Source organism: Gallinula chloropus (genome assembly GCF_964237585.1).
Source record: "Gallinula chloropus genome assembly, chromosome: 26".
NCBI classification, from domain to species: domain Eukaryota; kingdom Metazoa; phylum Chordata; class Aves; order Gruiformes; family Rallidae; genus Gallinula; species Gallinula chloropus.
This window is the reverse complement of record NC_140111.1, coordinates 5,666,666-5,684,596: the sequence shown is the minus strand read 5'-3', so window position 1 is coordinate 5,684,596 and position 17,931 is coordinate 5,666,666. Positions and strand designations below refer to the sequence as shown.

At 53.2% G+C, this 17,931-nt stretch overlaps 1 protein-coding gene across 1 annotated transcript; it reads right to left on the bottom strand.

Annotated features, from left to right (window-relative positions):
- Positions 1-2,635: 2,635 nt before the first annotated feature.
- On the bottom strand, positions 2,636-12,341 carry LOC311201126 (G protein-activated inward rectifier potassium channel 1-like; the record flags this gene model as incomplete). Its single annotated transcript, XM_084275429.1, has 3 exons — positions 2,636-3,210; positions 4,095-4,311; positions 11,691-12,341. 3 exons carry the CDS (start codon positions 12,339-12,341, stop codon positions 2,636-2,638), a joined length of 1,443 nt encoding a protein of 480 aa, XP_084131555.1.
- Positions 12,342-17,931: the final 5,590 nt, after the last annotated feature.

Genomic DNA, 17,931 nt, shown 5'->3' with positions numbered 1-17,931 from the left:
CAGAGAAATGGATCTTCATGGAAAAAGTGACTTTATTTTATGTTTTCTCCAGAGTTCCCAGTGAAACTCTCCCATTGCTGAAGGGAAAAAAGAATTACAAACAAAGAACCACAAAGGGAAGTGTAGACATCAGGAGCAAAGCATGCCTTTCACAGTGTGGCTGTGACCTGTCATAGAATCACAGAATCACAGGAGTTGGAAGGGACCTCCAGAGCCCATGGGGTCCAACCCCCTGCCAAAGCAGCTCCCTAGGACAGGTCACACAGGTCGCTGTCCAGACAGGGCTGGAATCTCTCCAGAGAAGGAGACTCCACACCCCCTGGGCAGCCTGTCCCAGGGCTCCCTCACCCTCACTGGGGAAAAGTTCTTCCCCATGTTGCTGTGGAACTCCCTGTGCTCCAATTTGCAGCCATTGCCCCTTGTCCTGTCCCCACAGACACTGAAAAGGGGCTGCCCATTTCCCCCTGCATCCCATCCTTCAGATATTTAATAGAATCCTTGCAAACCTCACTACAGTGCTAGCATTCCACCCCTGCAACAACAGAGAAAGCTGTATTGTTTAAAGAGCACCAAGAAGGAAACGTTATGAGGACAAGAGAGCCACAGATATCCTTCTGTTGAGGAGAGCTCTGCTAGTGATAAGCACCCTGTATGCTGAGCTACCCAACGCTGTGTTTGACAGACTAGTAGAGGTCCCATTACTCTGGCTCGCTGCCAACTGGGGAAACCCACATCTTTCACAGACTGGGATGGGCATGAGAATAACTGAATAGTAATGTGGTTATTCTGAAGTGTCAAACCCCAGGAAATCTAAGGAAGTCAGAGTCTAGTTCTGACTGTTTCTTGCTGATCTGTCCAGAGCTGGGACCCCCAATACAGGAAAGATGTGGAGAGGGTTCAGAGGAGGCCATGGAGATGATCAGGGAGCAGAGGAACAGGAGGGGAATCAGCTTGTTAAAGGGCAGAGACTGGCAGGACAAGGGGGATGGAGTGAAGCTGGAGGAGGGAAGGGTTGGATGAGATATTAGGGGGAAGTTCTTTGCAGAGAGAGTGGTGAGGGGCTGGAACAGGCTGCCCAGAGAGGGGGTGGGTGCCCCATCCCTGGGGGTGTTCAAGGCCAGGTTGGATGGGGCCCTGGGCAACCCTGTGTAGCTCCAGGCCTGGAGGTTGGTGTCCCTGCCTGTGGCAGGGGGGTTGGAGCTCTGTGATCCTTGGGGTCCCTTCCAGCTCAGCCCAGGCTGTGATTCTATGATTCTGATTCTAGTTTGGGTTCTGTGGGATTTGGGTTGAACCAGACAAACATTGTTCCCTCTCGTTCAAGGCCAGTCACTCAGAAAAAGCCACCTGACACTTTAAACAGAGAAACTGAATTCCAAAATACCAACCTCCCTGTAAATCTTCACTGACATCTTCTTGGTCATTTCTACAGAAAGGGTCCCCACCTTCCAGGGATGATGTTCTAAACTAGTCACTGAACAACTGAAAGTGAAACCCTACTGTCAACAGAAGCCTCTTGAGAGGAGGTTCCCTTAAGCTCAGAAACAGCCCTCTGTCAGCTGCACCCTTAGTGTGTCAGAGGCACCCATGACACCTTTCATTTCTGTATCTTAAGAGTTCTTTCTGTATCTAAGAGTTCTACCCTGCAATGAATTGCATAGTATTCTAAATGTCAAACCTACAGACTTATTGGGAATCACACATAAAAGGAGGCAAATATAACAACCCCCCTGGAGTGACACCAAAGACCCTCGCTGCTCAGTAAAATTCTGAGAGGTGTACATGCTGTTGTACATTCCTGTAGGGACTGAGCATCATCCAGCACTTTTATCTACTCAGGAGGAGCCTCCAAACTAAAATTTCATGAAGCTGAGGTGGGAGACACAGCATTAAATTGAGCTACAGACCTAAAGCAGTGAGTGGTGATACATGTGATCCACCAGATCGATTCCTGGGGTGTAACTTTGGGCAGGACAAAGGATACTTGTGTGTGTGAGACCTTGTGTGAGTCAGATGACACAAACAGCATCCCAAACTGCTTCCTTTACCTCAATGACAGTGAACAAGACTCTGGGGGCACAGGGCTGGCATGTTATGATGGCTGAGAGAGGAGGATGCGTGCTGCTAGGCTGCATGGGAGGGACACCTTCCAACAGGGCCACTGAGAGAACTGCTCTACCACTGAGCAGCATCACAGACTCTTCCTGTGTTCTGCTGGATCAGGAACAGTCCAAGGTCTGAGCTGCACACAATGGTGTTTCATCTGGGTTTGGGTTTACACCCTTTTGAGCTACACCTCTCAACATCTCACTCTGCAACGAAGGCTCTGGTCCTCACTCTGTGAGAAAGCATCCACACATATGGAAGACAATGAAGATTTGTGACAAGCATGCTGATAAACACCATCAGGGCAGCCATCTCTTTGGCAGCACCCTCTAACTTTGCTGCCCCTCAGAGTCCTATCGCTCTACAGACGCAGGATGTGCACAGAACAATGACACAACAAGGGTTGTTCTTCCTGAAAGCAGCAAAACCAACTCATGACTTTACTGCAAGACACCTCTCCTCAGGTCAGCAGTCTTGAATGCTGTTTGTCAGCAACAGCTCCCATTTCTTCTGCTCTCAAGAGAGGTGATGATCAGAGTTCATTTTTTCCAGGGTTTCCTGGGAAATTCTCTTCCAGGCACGTGCTCAGAGGGTTCTTCTGTAGCTCAAGATCACCAGTGGACTGAGTCAAAGCCTCAGCATTTATCTGTAAGGCTTTCAGCTGCATCCTGTCATCACTCTCTTCATCATCAGACATGGGGCTTATTTCTTGAATTTCCAAGAGGTCTCCAGTACTGCAAGTCTTCTTTGTCTTACCAGAACTCATTCTCAGGGGTCTTCTTGGAAGGTCTTCCTTCCTCAAGCTGATCTTCTGGAGCTTAAAAGGGAGCTTGTTTTTCTCTCCTGCAGTATCCATACAGTCAAGCAGATGAACCTGTTCTCTTCTGGTTGTGTTGTGGTCAACAGGACTGTTCAGAAGTGATGACAGTGCCAGGTTTTCCTCTTGCTCTTTAACACTGTGAGGAGGAGTGGGGACTTCAAATGTTGCATGAAACTGAGAATAGTCAACACGGAAAAAGCCATCTTCCAGAGACATCACTGGGAGGAATCTGTGACCCCAAAGAACTTCATCTTCTGTATATGAGGTCCTAGCTTGACATGTCATTCCTACACAGAGAAAAGAGCAGGACATTCTGATGTAAGCAAGTAGACCAGAATATGGAACAAAAAGCCCAACCAAACAAAACCAAAGCTACCAAAACCAAAGCAAACAACCAAAAACCCTGAAAACCAAACCAAACCATCCCAACCCAACCAAACCAAACAAGGCTGACTGATTAACATCAACTGTAGCCTGGAAGCTAACAAATATATAGATTATAAAATGCAGTGATTGTCCCCAGTCAGTGGAGCACCTCTAATGCAATGAGTAGGGTTTTGTGCAAATATTGGATTGAATATTGCAGACTCACACCAAACATACTCACACCTCCCCTACGGAGAGAGGCTGAGAGAGTTGGGCTGGTTCAGCCTGGAGAAGAGAAGGCTGTGGGGGGACCTCATTGTGGGCCCCAGCTGGGGCCTCACAAGGGCAGAGCAGAGAGGGACAATCCCCTCCCCATCCCTGCTGCCACCCCTCTGCTGATGGAAGATTTGCCAATAACTGCTTGTTCTGATAATCTGTGTGAGTCTGCAGTCTGTATTTGTACAAGAAATCTGGATTTGTGTTCAATTTATTCCCATAAAGGCTGAAAGTGATTCTGCAGCACTGGCAATTTTTTAAAATTCAATGTACTTTCAGAGTGTGATGGTCCTTAAAACAGGGGTGAGTCTCTTCTTGGGTGTACTGGCCACTTTGGGCACTGGTAATACAGAGCCCTGTGGGGAAGGGAGGTCTCCTGTTGGCTGGTAAAGGCCACTGAAGCTCTTTAGCATACAGCAGGATATTTTGGAGCATCCAGGATTTAGCATCCTGAAAGGATTAACAGCTGACTCATTCAACAGAGCAGGACTGAAAATAAAGAGTGAAACTTAGAGCATCTGTATCTTACCAGTAGTCTCCACGATTCCTTCAAGGATGACCACGATTTCAAATTGCTCACTCCTCAGAGATCTTTGTGAAAGGAAAAAAAAGGGGCTCTTGGAGTTAATTTCATGGCAGATGGTTAATGGGGAAACTAAAAACAGCTGGTCAGCTCCAGTTCCAAATCCAACATCCAGTTCACACTGGTCTAGTGGCAGAAATTCTCCCTCTGGTGTCTGTCGGGACTGAAGATGAAAAGATGATTTGGAAAAGACCTTTAAGATCATCAAGTCCAACCATTCCTGTCCTAAGCTAAACCAGATCCCTGAGCACCTCATCTACCCTTTTTTAAACACACCCAGGGAAGGTGACTCAGCCCCTCCCTGGGCAGCCAGTGCCACAGCCCCACAACTCTTCCAGGGAAGAACTTTTCCCTCCCATCTGCTCTGACCCTGCCCTGGGGCAGCTTGAGCCCATTGCCCCTTGTCCCATCTCCTGTCCCCTGACTGAAGAGACCATCCCCCACCTCTCTGCACCCTCCTGGCAGGGCAGGGCAGGGGAGGTGGGGAGAAGGTCTCCCCTCAGCCTCCTCTTCTCCAGGCTCAACACCCCCAGCTCCCTCAGCTGCTCCTCGGAGGATTTGCCCTCCAGCCCCTTCCCCAGCCTGGTTGCCCTTCTCTGGACTCGCTCCAGGACCTCAATGTCCTTCTGATGCTGAGGAGCCCAGAACTGGACCCAGCACTCGAGCTGCAGCCTCACCAGTGCCCAGTCCAGGGGCACAATCCCCTCCCCAGCCCTACTGGCCACACTATGTCTGACACAAGCCAGGATGCCATTGGCCTTCCTGCCCACCTGGGCACACTGCTGGCTCATACTCAGCCTGCAGCCACCCAACACCCCAGGTCCTTCTCTGCCTGACAGCTCTCCAGCCAGTCTCCCCCAGCCTGTAGCGCTGCAGGGGGTTGTTGTGTCCCATGTGCAGCACTCTGCCCTTGGCCTTGTTCCACCTCATCCCGTTGGGCTCAGCCCATCGGTCCAGCCTGTTCAGATCCCTCTGAAGAGCCTCCCTACCCTCAGGCAGATCAACTCTTCCTCCCAGCTTAGTGTCATCTCCTGTTTTTATTCATGTCATTTCAAATCAGTGAAAACACTGATATCAGAGCTTCCCCCCATCCCAGAGTGTCCCCCCAAATTACCTCAGCTGATTGCTTTAATGGAAATTACCATTAAATTCTGAAGCTTAGCAGAACCCATTTAAAATCCTTTCTCCTTACTGCTGGATTAGAAAGCACTTAACTTTTTAAGAAGCCAACTGCTGATTATAAATGATACATTATTCTGTAGTTATTAAGTAGTTTTAACAGTGTCACATTGGTATTGACAAATGTATTGGTTCTGTTGCTTGGAAACCCTGTCCATTAGTGCTGAGAGCTAAAAACTAGCAGTTTTACCAGTGACTCAGATCTGATTGGTATTCTTTTAAGAAAGTTTGTGCATTTAAAAATGTATAGATAAATCCCTAAGAAACTACTGTACCTTCAGACTGTCTGTCTGCTTCACCTGCATCTTAAAAATCCTGAATTTTTAATTACCCAGTATTTACCAGTGAGTACATAACCAGTTAGGTAGCTGGTAGAGTACAGCTCCTTATTAAATATTAAATTATTCCAGTTTCATGCTATGTGTCTCTTTTTCTGTGGAGGAAAAGATTTAAAAAAAATAAAGAAATCCTCTCTAAATAACCAAGTTCTCCCTTGCACAGGAGTGAGTTTCTCTGCTACTGCTGCAGACAGGGAAGATACCAGCTGATGGGTTGTTCAAGCGTGCTCACAGAGTGGGTTTTGTAAGGTAAAAGCCAGTGGTGTAAAATAAAAGTGATCAAACCCACTGCGTAGCGATCGTGGGGCTCTGCTACAGCAAAGGTGTAATCAAACTACTGCAAACACATCCCCTCTTTTCCCCAGGGAACCTGCAGAACCAAGCTGCAGGCTACGCCACCGCGGTGGTTGCCTGGCTACTGCTCTTCCAGCGAGGACGCAGATGGGTGGGCAAGGAATGATCTCTGATCTGAGGTCACAAGGGTTGATGTGAGCTGAACAGAGCAACATCTCAACTGCAAATGTTCATAGAATCACAGAATCCTGGAACCATCTCAGATGGGAAAGAACATCAAGTCCAACCACCACCCCAACCTGCCACCCACCACTACGCCGTGTCCCTCAGCACCACATCCAACTGGCTTTTAAATCCCTCCGGGGATGGAGACTCCACCACCTCCCTGGGCAGTTCCAAGGCCTGACAGCCCTCTCTGGGAAGAAGGTTTTCCCAACATCCAATCTAACCCTCCCCTGGCACAACTTGGCACCGTTTCCTCTTGTCCCATCACTTGTCACTAGGGAGAACAGGTCAGTTCTCACCTCTCCACACCCTCCTTCCAGGGAGCTGGAGAGAGCCGTTAGGTGTTCCCTCCACCTCCTCTTCTCCAGGCTAAACAAGCCCAGGTCCCTCAGCAGCTCCTCAGGACATTTCTTCCCCAATCCCCTCACCACATCATCACCCTTCTCTGGACACACTCCAGCACCTCCGGGTCTCTTCTGTAGCCAGGGGCCCCAAGCTGGACGCAGCGCTCAGGGTGAGGCCTCACCAGCGCTGAGTACTCCAGGCCAGGGTGCCCTGGGCCTTCTTGGCCACCCGGGCACACTGCTGGCTGGTGCCCAACACCCCCAGGCCCCTCTCTGCCAGGCAGCTCTCCAGCTGCTCTGCCCAAACATTCCCAGAGTTTTATCAGAGACAATTATGGAGACTGTTTCCTCTACAAACCATGTTTCTCTGTGGAAGAGGAGCAGTGTAATAGTAAAGAAATCCAGCAAGGACAATTAAAGGTGATCTGGGAGAAAGCGAAAGGCTGGGTTTGAGGCCTTTGGTGTCTCACACACAGGACTGGTGGATATAGAATTTTTAAAAGAAATTTATTTGTTAAATAGAAATCAGCCTGAATGAAGATAGCTTAATAGCTACACCTAACACATCATCCTTGCCAGTGAGTGTTGTTGCAGATATAGAGCATTACTCAAAGGCTCACAGAACAGGGCAGAGGACTCTGCAGTGCCAGCAGTAGTTTGGAAGGCATGCTTCTGACTCCTTAATTTTTATCACTTTCCTAAGACAGAGCCAAATAAATTCCACAGATTAATACATGCTTCAACAAGGGCACACGACCACAGGGTGGTGGCCCTGCCTGTGGCAGGGGGTTGGAGCTCTGTGATCCTTGGGGTCCTTTCCAACCCAGACCAGGCTGGGATTCTATGATTCTACATTCCTCAGCTTTCTGAATCAAAATATCCTACCTTACCAGCTGAAACACTTTCCAGACCACTTTACCCGGCAACATTGTCATGTTTATCATACGTAGTTCCATCAAGAGAAGATAAAACCAGGTGGTGCAACTAATTAAACCCAAAACCAAAGCAAACCAAACCCCAATGCTGATCCCCATATGCTGGATGGTGGTTGCTGCTGCTGTCACCAGATCACTCAGGCATACTAGTGAGGTCTAGGAATTAAGAAGCAGAAAACCACAATTTGCTGTGATACTGAAATAGCCAAGACCTGGAACTGCACATTTTCAGCTTCTTTACAATTTTTTTTACCCCAAGAGTTTGCTTCTTCCTGCTTCTAAAGCACTCAATGTAAATTAGAGTGTCCCAGGTATCTGGAAAAGCTTTTGCTGAAACATGCACAGTTAGTCTTGTCACTGTCTTCCAAACTCTCCACAGTTTAGTCCAAAAAGGGTGCCAGACTTTTCCATTACATCATTACTGGAGTGTTGTGTCCAGTTCTGGGCTCCCTGGGATCAAACAGACAGGCATCTCCTGGAGAGAGTCCAGAGGAGGGACAGAGATGCTGAAGGGCCTGGAGCATCTCCCCTGTGAGGAAAGGCTGAGTGAGCTGGGGCTGTTCAGCCTGGAGAGAAGAAGACTAAGGGGGTCATTATGACTGTTTATCAATATCTGAAGGATGGGGTGCAGGGGGACATGGGCAGCCCCTTTTCAGTGTCTGTGGGGACAGGACAAGGGGCAATGGCTGCAAGTTGGAGCACAGGGAGTTCCATACCAACATGGGGAAGAACTTTTCCCCAGTAAGGGTGAGGGAGCCCTGGGACAGGCTGCCCAGGGGGTGTGGAGTCTCTTTCTCTGGAGAGATTCCAGCCCCGTCTGGACACCGACCTGTGTGACCTGTCCTAGGGAGCTGCTTTGGCAGGGGGTTGGACCTGATGAGCTCTGGAGGTCCCTTCCAACCCCTGTGAGTCTGTGATTACACCGTGCTGTTGGGCAGCCCCCTGGACCAAAAAAAAAAAGCCAGAACAGCATGATGGCAACCCTGTAACCTACAAAATATCCTAGGGGATGTATCACCACTTCAGTAGATGCCATTCAGACACTTAGATTGCTGTGCTTTCTTTACAAACGTAAATCCTTGGTGCTCCACTAGTCCCATGTTTCACCCTACATTCACTACTAAATGTATCTCCAGTACAGTGAGTTGTATTTCCTCCCATTCTTTCACTGTGACACAAGTTTAAAAGAATTCTAGCTATCTAACCGGGTGCAGGAGAAGCACAGCAGGATCAGCTGTCAACAGCAGTGCATGAAGCACAGTGGAAGGAGCACGTCACAAAAAGGCAGAACTTGCTGAAGATAAACAGCAGGTGAATTCTGGGCTGGGGAAGCTGCTTCAAAGCAGATGATAGAAATGGACGTGCTGCCCCATGTGTCAGGAGGCTGTGACTGGTGGAACCATAGACTGGTTTGAGTTAGAAGGGAATTTAGGCTTCTCAGCGATGGCAGCGACAGGACAAGGGGCAGCGGGTGCAGCTGGAGCAGAGGGAGTTCCATGGGAATATAAGGAGAAACATTTTCCCTGTGAGGGTGGCAGAGCCCTGGGACAGACTGCCCAGAGAGGTTGGGGAGTCTCCTCCTCTAGAGACATTCACACCCACCTGGACACATCCCTGTGGGATTTAGTCTGGGTGATCCTGCTCTGGCAGGGGGCTGGACTGGGTGATCTTTCAAAGTCCCTTCCAACTCCTAATGTTCTGTGACTCTGTGACCTCAAATCCCATCTAGTTCCAAACTCCTGCCATGGCCAGAGACACCCTCCACCAGCCCAGGCTGCCCCATCCAACCCTGCAACGCTGTGTCCGGTTCAAGGGGCACCTCAATGCACTGATGAGGATTTACAGAAAGACATGGGAACTGATACCACACCTTACAATGAGGATGGAGGAGACAGCTGGTACACAAACATTCACTTTTAAACCTTCCTCTGTGTGCAGCTTACATTGGCCAAAGGTCCCACAGCAGCCGGTCACGGGCATGATGATCGTTCGAAGGAAATCAGTATGACTTGCTGATTTACTGTCTAGCCTATGAAACAGCTATCATAAGATGAATTGGTCAAGAAGGTCCATCAAATAGCCAGGTGTTTCCTGTCCTGATCATCTGCATACCAGCTTTGTGTAGCAACAGAATCATGAGCAGAAAGGGCGACAGTTAGTGGCTTATTTCAAAACAAGTTCATAGCGAAATGCTGGGAGTGTAAAAGGACTGTGACACTGCTTTAATACCACCTTGAGTCACATCCCAGTTTGCATGATGGACAGAGTTCAATACTTTGTAGGAGGCTTTCTACTATTTTTTAATCATAGAATCATAGAATGGCATGGATTGGAAGGGACCCCAAGGATCACAGAGCTCCAACCCCCCTGCCACAGGCAGGGACACCAACCTCCAGGCCTGGAGCTACACAAGGTTGCCCAGGGCCCCAGCCAACCTGGCCTTGAACACCCCCAGGGATGGGGCACCCACCCCTTCTCTGGGCAGCCTGTTCCAGCCCCTCACCACTCTCTCTGCAAAGAACTTCCCCCTAATATCTCATCCAACCCTTCCCTCCTTCAGCTTCACTCCATCCCCCTTGTCCTGCCAGTCTCTGCCCTTTAACAAGCTGATTCCCCTCCTGTTCCTCTGCTCCCTTCAGGGACTGGGAGGCTGCAATGAGGTCCCCCCACAGTCTTCTCTTCTCCAGGCTGACCCAGCCCAGCTCCCTCAGCCTCTCTCCTCAGGGGAGCTGCTCCAGCCCTCTGATCATCTCCATGGCTCCTCTGACCCCTCTCCACCAGTCCCACATCTTTCTTGTCCTGGGGCCCCAGCTCTGGACACAGGACTCCAGCTGGGGCCTCCCAAGGGCAGAGAAGGATAATCACCTCCCTATCCCTGCTGGCCACCCCTCTGCTGATGGAGCCCAGGATCATCATTTAGGTGGCTGATTCCTATGAAAATCAGTGCATTGTAACTCCAGACAGCTTGTTCCCATATATGTGTGTGTATGTGGATATATATATATAAATATATATATATCCAACCTCCTTTTGAATCATAGCAGATTCTTCATTTTAATTGGTATTCTGGGATGGGAGAAATGAACAGCTCATTCAAGCCTCCTGCACCTCCCACTGTCCCATCCTCTGCTGCAGGGTGCTGGTTTCTGCGGGTGATTAAAAGGGCCAAACAGCTGCTCCACAGAGAGGATTACCACAGAGAGCATTCAAATATGATCATCTGAAATCACTGTCACTGCTGTGACCCAGCTTCTGATGCTCCCCACAGAGCAAGCTCCACAAAGCAAGCTCCCATGGCAAGACGCAGCTGCTGTGGCTGCTGTGTTGCTCCATCTCAGCACGCTGCGTGCATGTTTTCCTTCCATTCTACTCCAGCCCCATGTCTCAGAATCACAAGGTTGGAAGAGACCTTTGAAGATCATCATTCCCATCCTATGCTAAACCAGATCCTTAAGTACCCCATCAACCCTTTTTTTGAACACATCCAGGGAAGGTGACTCAACCCCCTCCCTGGGCAGCCTGTCTCCTCCATCCTTCCGTGCTCACCAAACTCTACTGTCTCCTGAGGATGTATTATTCTTATGGTTACTGTCTCCTTTGAATTGCAGCTTCCTTGCTTCCTGAATTACACTAACCATGGTCAGTGATTAATAGCTACTGGTGACAACCAAAGGGCCTTTCTGCTACAGCACTTGGACAGCCTCTCTGAAACGCTGGCAGGCTGCTGGCTGGAACCACGACTGCAAGATAAAGCTCCCTGAGTTTCCCTGAGGGGAAGAGGAGGTCAGGGTTGATCTTTGTCCTAATGTAATGTCACCACAAAGCAGGTATAATTAATTCCTTATTCCCAGCCACCACCTGCTAAGGGGCATGCCCTAGCATCCCTCCCTGGGGCTAGCCAGTACTCTGATACATCCATCCATCCTTCCTGACCAAACGGGCTTCCCGCCAGCCTCACAATCCACTGGGATGCCCCTAGGAGCTCTCTATGAGACTGTCTTTTGTCCTACACCTGCTTGGCTCTTTCATGGCTCCCACTATGGGTTTTTTTTCTGAAGCCCTTCATACCCCCTGAGCTCCATCCTCTCACCCACATGCCAAGCGACAGGGCAGCAGCCACAGTGGAAACCCCACACTACCCACACTATGGGCTCATCCTTACCCACACCCAGCTTGCCCACCACAACCCCAGCGCCCCGTCCCACGCGCTGGCACACCCGGCCTCACCTTGATCAGCTTGCAGCGGATCTGGGCAGACACCATGTGGCTGTTGCGGAGGTTGCCGACGCGGAACATGAGGCAGAGCTTGCCATCCCGCTGCGAGATGACGGCGGCACGGCTGAACATGAGGGTCTCAGCTCTCTTCTTGGGCTGGGACATCTTGATGAACATGCAGCCGATGAGGAACGCATCGACAATGGAGCCCAGCAGGGACTGGAAGAGGAAAAGCACGATGCCCTCGGGGCAGCGCTCTGTAATGTACCGGTGCCCGTAGCCAATGGTGGCCTCGGTCTCTATGAAGAAGAGGAAGGCGGAGGGGAAGTTGTACACGTTGGCCACGCATGGGCTGTAGGTGTTGTCCCGTGCCCGGTGCAGGTCACCCCGCAGGTAGGCGATGCCCCACCACATGGAAGCCATCACCAACCACGCCACCGTGTAGGTCAGCAGGAAGATGAGCAGGTTCCAGCGCCACTTGAGGTCCACCAGCGTGGTGAAGAGGTCGGAGAGGTAGCGGCTGCTCTCGCCGCCCAAATTCCCGTGTTGCACGTTGCAGCGCCCGTTCTTGTCCACGAAGCGCTGCCTCTCTCTGCGGGTACCGCTGCCGGCCGGGCCCACCGCCTGGTACTCGTCCCTTGGCTTCCTGCGCACGGCAGACATGCCGCCGGTCGCCGAGCCCCTCCGCGGCCGCGGGGAGGATGCGGCGGAGCCTTGGCGGGGAGGGGGGACGGCACGTTGCCGCCTGCGCGCAGCTGCAGCCGAGCGCGGCGCCGGTCCCCGGGGGAACGGGGCGCGCCCGGATGCCCGCGGGGCCGGGAATCAGCTGCCGGCAGCGCGGGGGGGAGGTCGGGCAGAGCAGCAGCGGCGGAGAGAGACCGCGGGCACACCGGCGGTACCGCGCCGAGAGGAACCGCGGGGCGGAGCGGAGCTCGGCGGGGCCCGGGGCGGGGGCAGAGCAGCGGTCGGCTCCCGGAGCCCCGCGGGGCTGAGCGGCACGGAGCCGGCATCCTTCGGAAAGCCTGGGGCCGGGACAAGCGCTTCACCAGTGTCCGTGCGCCCCCCGGACGCAGCGGGGTTCGGGCGGCCGGAGAGGGGTCTCACACCGCGGCACCCCGGGAGGTGCCGTTTCTAAAGGACATCGGGAGAGCGGGCGGCTCTGAAACAAAGGCAGGCGAGGTACAGCGGTGTTTAAAAGAAACCCCAAAGCCTCCCGCCGTCACGCAGTCGCCCACAGCACTCGGGGGTGCCGTGTGCGCGCTGGGACGCGGTCAGGGCGCAGCAGCGCCAGTGGGAACCGCCTGGAGCTGCGCGGCGCCCAAAGCTGCTTGGTGGGGCTCTGCCTGGCACGGGGTGTCCCTTCTTTCTGCTCTTTCTGTTTTTATCATCTTTCTTTTTCTCCTGTAAAATAATAACTGACAGTTGCTTCCATTTAAAACCCCAAAAGGCCGAGGGTGCAAAGGAGAGCGATGTGTTTGGGTTTTTCCCCTCCTGGTAAGCACAGCAGGCTGGCAAAGTGGTATTAGTTGTCCTTGTAATGATTAACTTTCACTTGAAAAAAACCCAGCTGATCCCATACGTATCTGCAAAAGCACAGCCAGTAAATCCTTAAACAATCTGCACTGAGGAGCTGCCCATAAAGAAGTAGAAGAGAGTTGGTGACTATTCGTGTGGCTGTGACTAAAGAAACCATAAGCAGTTTTACAAATAAAATAGGAATTTATTTACCAGCTATCAGAGCAGCCTCCCAACGAGCTGCCACGTGCCTTTCTCATTATTTGGACAAATCTTCCTGTGCCTTTACAATCCCAGCAGTGATTGCTGCAGATGGGAGCGCTGCTGTTTGTTAGAAAACCTTATTTTCTTTAATGCTACGTTCAGGTAAACCTTTGGAGAATACTGGGGAGCACTTCTGCTTTGCCTTTAATTAATGCCATATGTCACCATAATGAGGTACTGCTAATGAATAGCTTCAGGGAAATTAGTATTTAATTATACATTACATTCCATAAGCATAAATTTAGCATGAATGTTTAGTAAATACACTGATAAATAGCTTGGTTATTCTTTCCAAAGTGATGTTGTGTGCTGCAGACTGGCTTTGATATACACAGGTATTTTAAAAGGATGTTTTACTCCAAAGAGCTTTACTGACAAGGTAGCTGTACTCCTACGTTATTCCTTTGTATTGCATCTGGTAAGTGGTCAATAGATTGCCCTATCCCTACTGCTGAGGGCTTTTAAGGATTGAAAAGCTAGAGACTTAAAACTCATCTGTTCTTAACCTCCATCTCCCAAGTAATATTTATTTCTAGAAAAAAACCCCTAAAATGCTACCTCTGTAGAGCCTCACAGCTCTGCCATAGCGCTGTGGTTTGTACACTCTCTTTTGGTCTCTCCACTGGCTCCATGTTCTACCTCCTCAAAACCGCTGTCTTTACCTTTAAGGCTTCTTGTGCACGGCCAGCCAGCTGTCCTGCAGAACCTGAGAATCACAGAATCTCCTGAGTTGGGACCCCTGAGGCCCATCGAGTTCCACAGGCTCCACACAGCCCCAGCCAAGTCAGAGCCTGGGTCTGAGGGCATCATCCAGACACTTCTTGCCCTCAGCCCAGCTCAGGGCTGTGACCCCGTCCCTGCAGAGCCTGTGCCACTGCCTGACACCCCTCTCAGTACAGAACCTATTCCTGACACCCAGCCTGAACCTCCCCTGGTGCAGCTTCACACCATCCCCTCGGGTTCTGTCCCTGGTCCCCACAGAGAGGAGAGAGATCAGTGCTGCCCCTTCGCTCCCCTTGTCAGGAAGCCACAGACCCCATGAGGTCTCCCCTCAGCCTCCTCTTCTCCAGGCTGAACAAACTGAGGGACTTGAGCCTCTCCTCATAAGCCTTCCCCTCCAGATCCTTCCCCATCCTCACTGCCCTTCTCTGGACACTCTCCAGTATTTTTATGTCTCTCTTGTCCTGTGGTGCCCAAAACTGCACCCAGAACTCAAGGTAAGGCTGTCCCAGCACAGTGTGGAGTGGGACAATCCCCTCTGTCTGGCCATGCCGTGCTTGATGCCCCCCAGGATACAGCGGGCCCTCCTGGCTCATGGGTAACCAGCCGTTGACCTGCAAATCCCTCTCAGCTTGGCTGGCCTCCAGTGCCTCATACCCCAGGCTGGGTGTGCAGCCTGGGTTGCCCCTTCCCAGGTGCAGAATCCAGCATTATAGCATCATCCTGTGAGCTTCTGCTCCCTTGATGTGATGCCTGGCCACAGTAACAGCCACCAGCACACGATTTGCCCCAAGTATTGTTGTGCACACTCCAATGCCACACCACCCCTTGTAAAGACATCTGGAAAGCCACTGTAGTGTCCTCCTGTAGCCTACCAATGCCACAGCACCCCTGGCAGCTGTCAGCTAGGGAACCACAGAACCCCCAGGGTTCGAAAAGACCTTTGAGATCAAAAGATCCAGAGCTGAGTCCAACCATACCTGTCTGCTCCTACCCCACATCCCTGAGCACCTCATCTCCCCTTTTTTTAAACACCCAGGGAAGGTGACTCAGCCCCTCCCTGGGCAGCCTGTGCCACAGCCCCACAACTCTGCCAGGGAAGAACTTTTCCCTCCCATCTGCTCTGACCCTGCCCTGGGGCAGCTTGAGCCCATTGCCCCTTGTCCCATCTCCTGTCCCTTGGCTGAAGAGACCATCCCCCACCTCTCTGCACCCTCCTGGCAGGGCAGTGGAGGTGGGGAGAAGGTCTCCCCTCAGCCTCCTCTTCTCCAGGCTGAACACCCCCAGCTCCCTCAGCTGCTCCTCAGAGGATTTGCCCTCCAGCCCCTTCCACAGCCTGGTTGCCCTTCTCTGGACTCGCTCCAGGACCTCAACGTCCTTCTGATGCTGAGGAGCCCAGCTCATCCTGAGCTGTAATTCAGAAGCTGCCTCACTACAACTTCCCCAGCCTGGCTGCCCTTCTCCGGATGCTGTGCTCACCACCCCACTGTCCCCAGGGCTGGCTCTCAGAAGGGACTCTGGAGACCGGGAGCGCAGGGCCGGGCCCAGCTCCGTACAGCGCCTGACGTCTCCCGGCGGCGCCTGGGGCCCTTCAGGGCAAAGCCGCGTCCGGCGCCGCCACCTCGGGGCGAAACCCCGGGTCGGAGCTCGCAAGTCGCTCCGCTTCACGCCGCGCTGCCGCCCCCTCCCCGCGCTGCCGCCCCCTCCCCGCGCTGCGGTCTGGCGGCGAAGGCCCACGGGCGCACGGCGAGCCGGGCGGGCCCCCGCAGCCGGCCGGGCAGGCTGGGGGCGGGGAGCGGGAGGAGGCGCGTCGCACAGCTGGAAGGGCGCATGTGCGAGGCGCGCCGCGGGGCCCCAGCGTTACGAGGGCCGGGGAGTCGCTCCGCGGCCTGACGGGGCAGCCAGCCCGTCCCGCCCCGCCCGGGCCCGGACTCGCACCCGCAGGTAACGGGGGCCCGGCGGCAGCACCGCTGCGACGTGCGGCGCGGCTCCCTGCGGGCATCGGCGGGCAGGGCGGCGCCGTGCCGGGGCGGGGCCGGGCCGAGCTCTGACGCCGCTCCCTTGGCGCGGGCTCCGGCGTGGCGGCAGCCCGGGGGTCTGCTGGGCTTTGCCCGGCGGGCTGTGAGCGGGGTCGGGCCTGGGGAAAAGCCCCGCGGGGCCCTCCGGAGGGAGGGATGGGGCTGAGAGGCGCCTGCGGGGCCCGGCCGGCGAGCGGGTGGAACAGGTCCGGGGAGGAACGTCTCGTTCCACCGGCGGGGCCGGTGCGGGGCGTGACCTCGCTCCGCGGCGGGGCCTTGAGGAGGGTCGGGCTCGCCGGCCTTGCCACCGGCAGAGTCCTTGGTGCCCGAGCTCGGCGGAGCTGAGGAAAAGTTGTCCCCGGGGCCGGGAGAGTCCCGCCCGGCCGTGCCGGGGGAGCCGGGCTCGGCGTGCGCCGCCTCCCGGGTTCCCGCCAAACCCGGAGCAGCGGCCGCGGGCGGGCCCGTGGGGCTCGGACAAAGAGCCCGGGCAGGGATCGATGGATGTGCGGGTTCCTCTGTGCTGCGGCCGGCACAGCGCTCGCTTTCCTAGTGCCGAGCGAGGCGGGGTAGTACCCGAAGAGGGGCTCGTTGGGTCAGAGTTGGGCGCTGCTTGTCTACAGAAGCAGAGCGGGGTGAAGCTCTCAGGTGCCGGGTGTGATATTAGGGTCCTGATGATGCGTTTCCTGACCCGATCTCTGGGGGTGATCTGGAAAGACGCTGAAACACAACAGCTTTCCAAAAGGAGGTCTTGGGCTGGGTCAGCCTGGAGAAGAGAAGGCTGTGGGGGGACCTCATTGCAGCCTCCCAGTCCCTGAAGGGAGCAGAGGAACAGGAGGGGAATCAGCTTGTTAAAGGGGAGAGACTGGCAGGACAAGGGGGATGGAGTGAAGCTGGAGGAGGGAAGGGTGAGATGAGATATTAGGGGGAAGTTCTTTGCAGAGAGAGTGGTGAGGGGCTGGACCAGGCTGCCCAGAGAGGGGGTGGGTGCCCCATCCCTGGGGGTGTTCAAGGCCAGGTTGGCTGGGGCCCTGGTCACCCTTGTGTAGCTCCAGGCCTGGAGGTTGGTGTCCCTGCCTGTGGCAGGGGGTTGGAGCTCTGTGATCCTTGGGGTCCCTTCCAACCCAGACCATTCTACTGCTCTCACCAATGCGCCCAAATCACAGAAGCTTTATGCTGTATTAGGCTGTGAACCTCTCCAGGTTTCTTTTCCAAGGCAGTGGGGATATGCCAAAGCATGTTACGCTTGTTTGATGCCATTCTTTGACCCCATGTTGCAGCTTCAGTTCAATTTAGCCTTTTCCAGGTATCAACGGTCCTTTTCCTTGGCATGGAAAGTGGTTCAAATGTTCAGTCCTGGGAATGGCAGGGCAAGGCTATGTGGGAAACATAAACGATGCTGTAGGGTAGATATTTAGAGGCAAAGTGTATTTGAGGCTATTGAGGCTGCAGTGACAACAGGACAGATCTGTGGTTTGGAGCCTGTTGTGTAAAATAGCTGAGTTTAATACCTTGGGGTCAGGCCTGAATGTTTATTGAGGTGGAGTGTGCTGGTGCAAGGTATTGGCTATGGAATGTGTTTGGTTCTAACCAGCCCTGGCTCACAGGCTTTTTACAGAGCAGGGGAAATGCTTCTAGGTGAAGCCTCTGCTTTGTTCACTGGGCCTAACTCGTGTAATTCTCTTGTTCCTGAGTTGGCTGTCAGGTTTTTGAGATGTTAAAACATGATTTCCAGATTC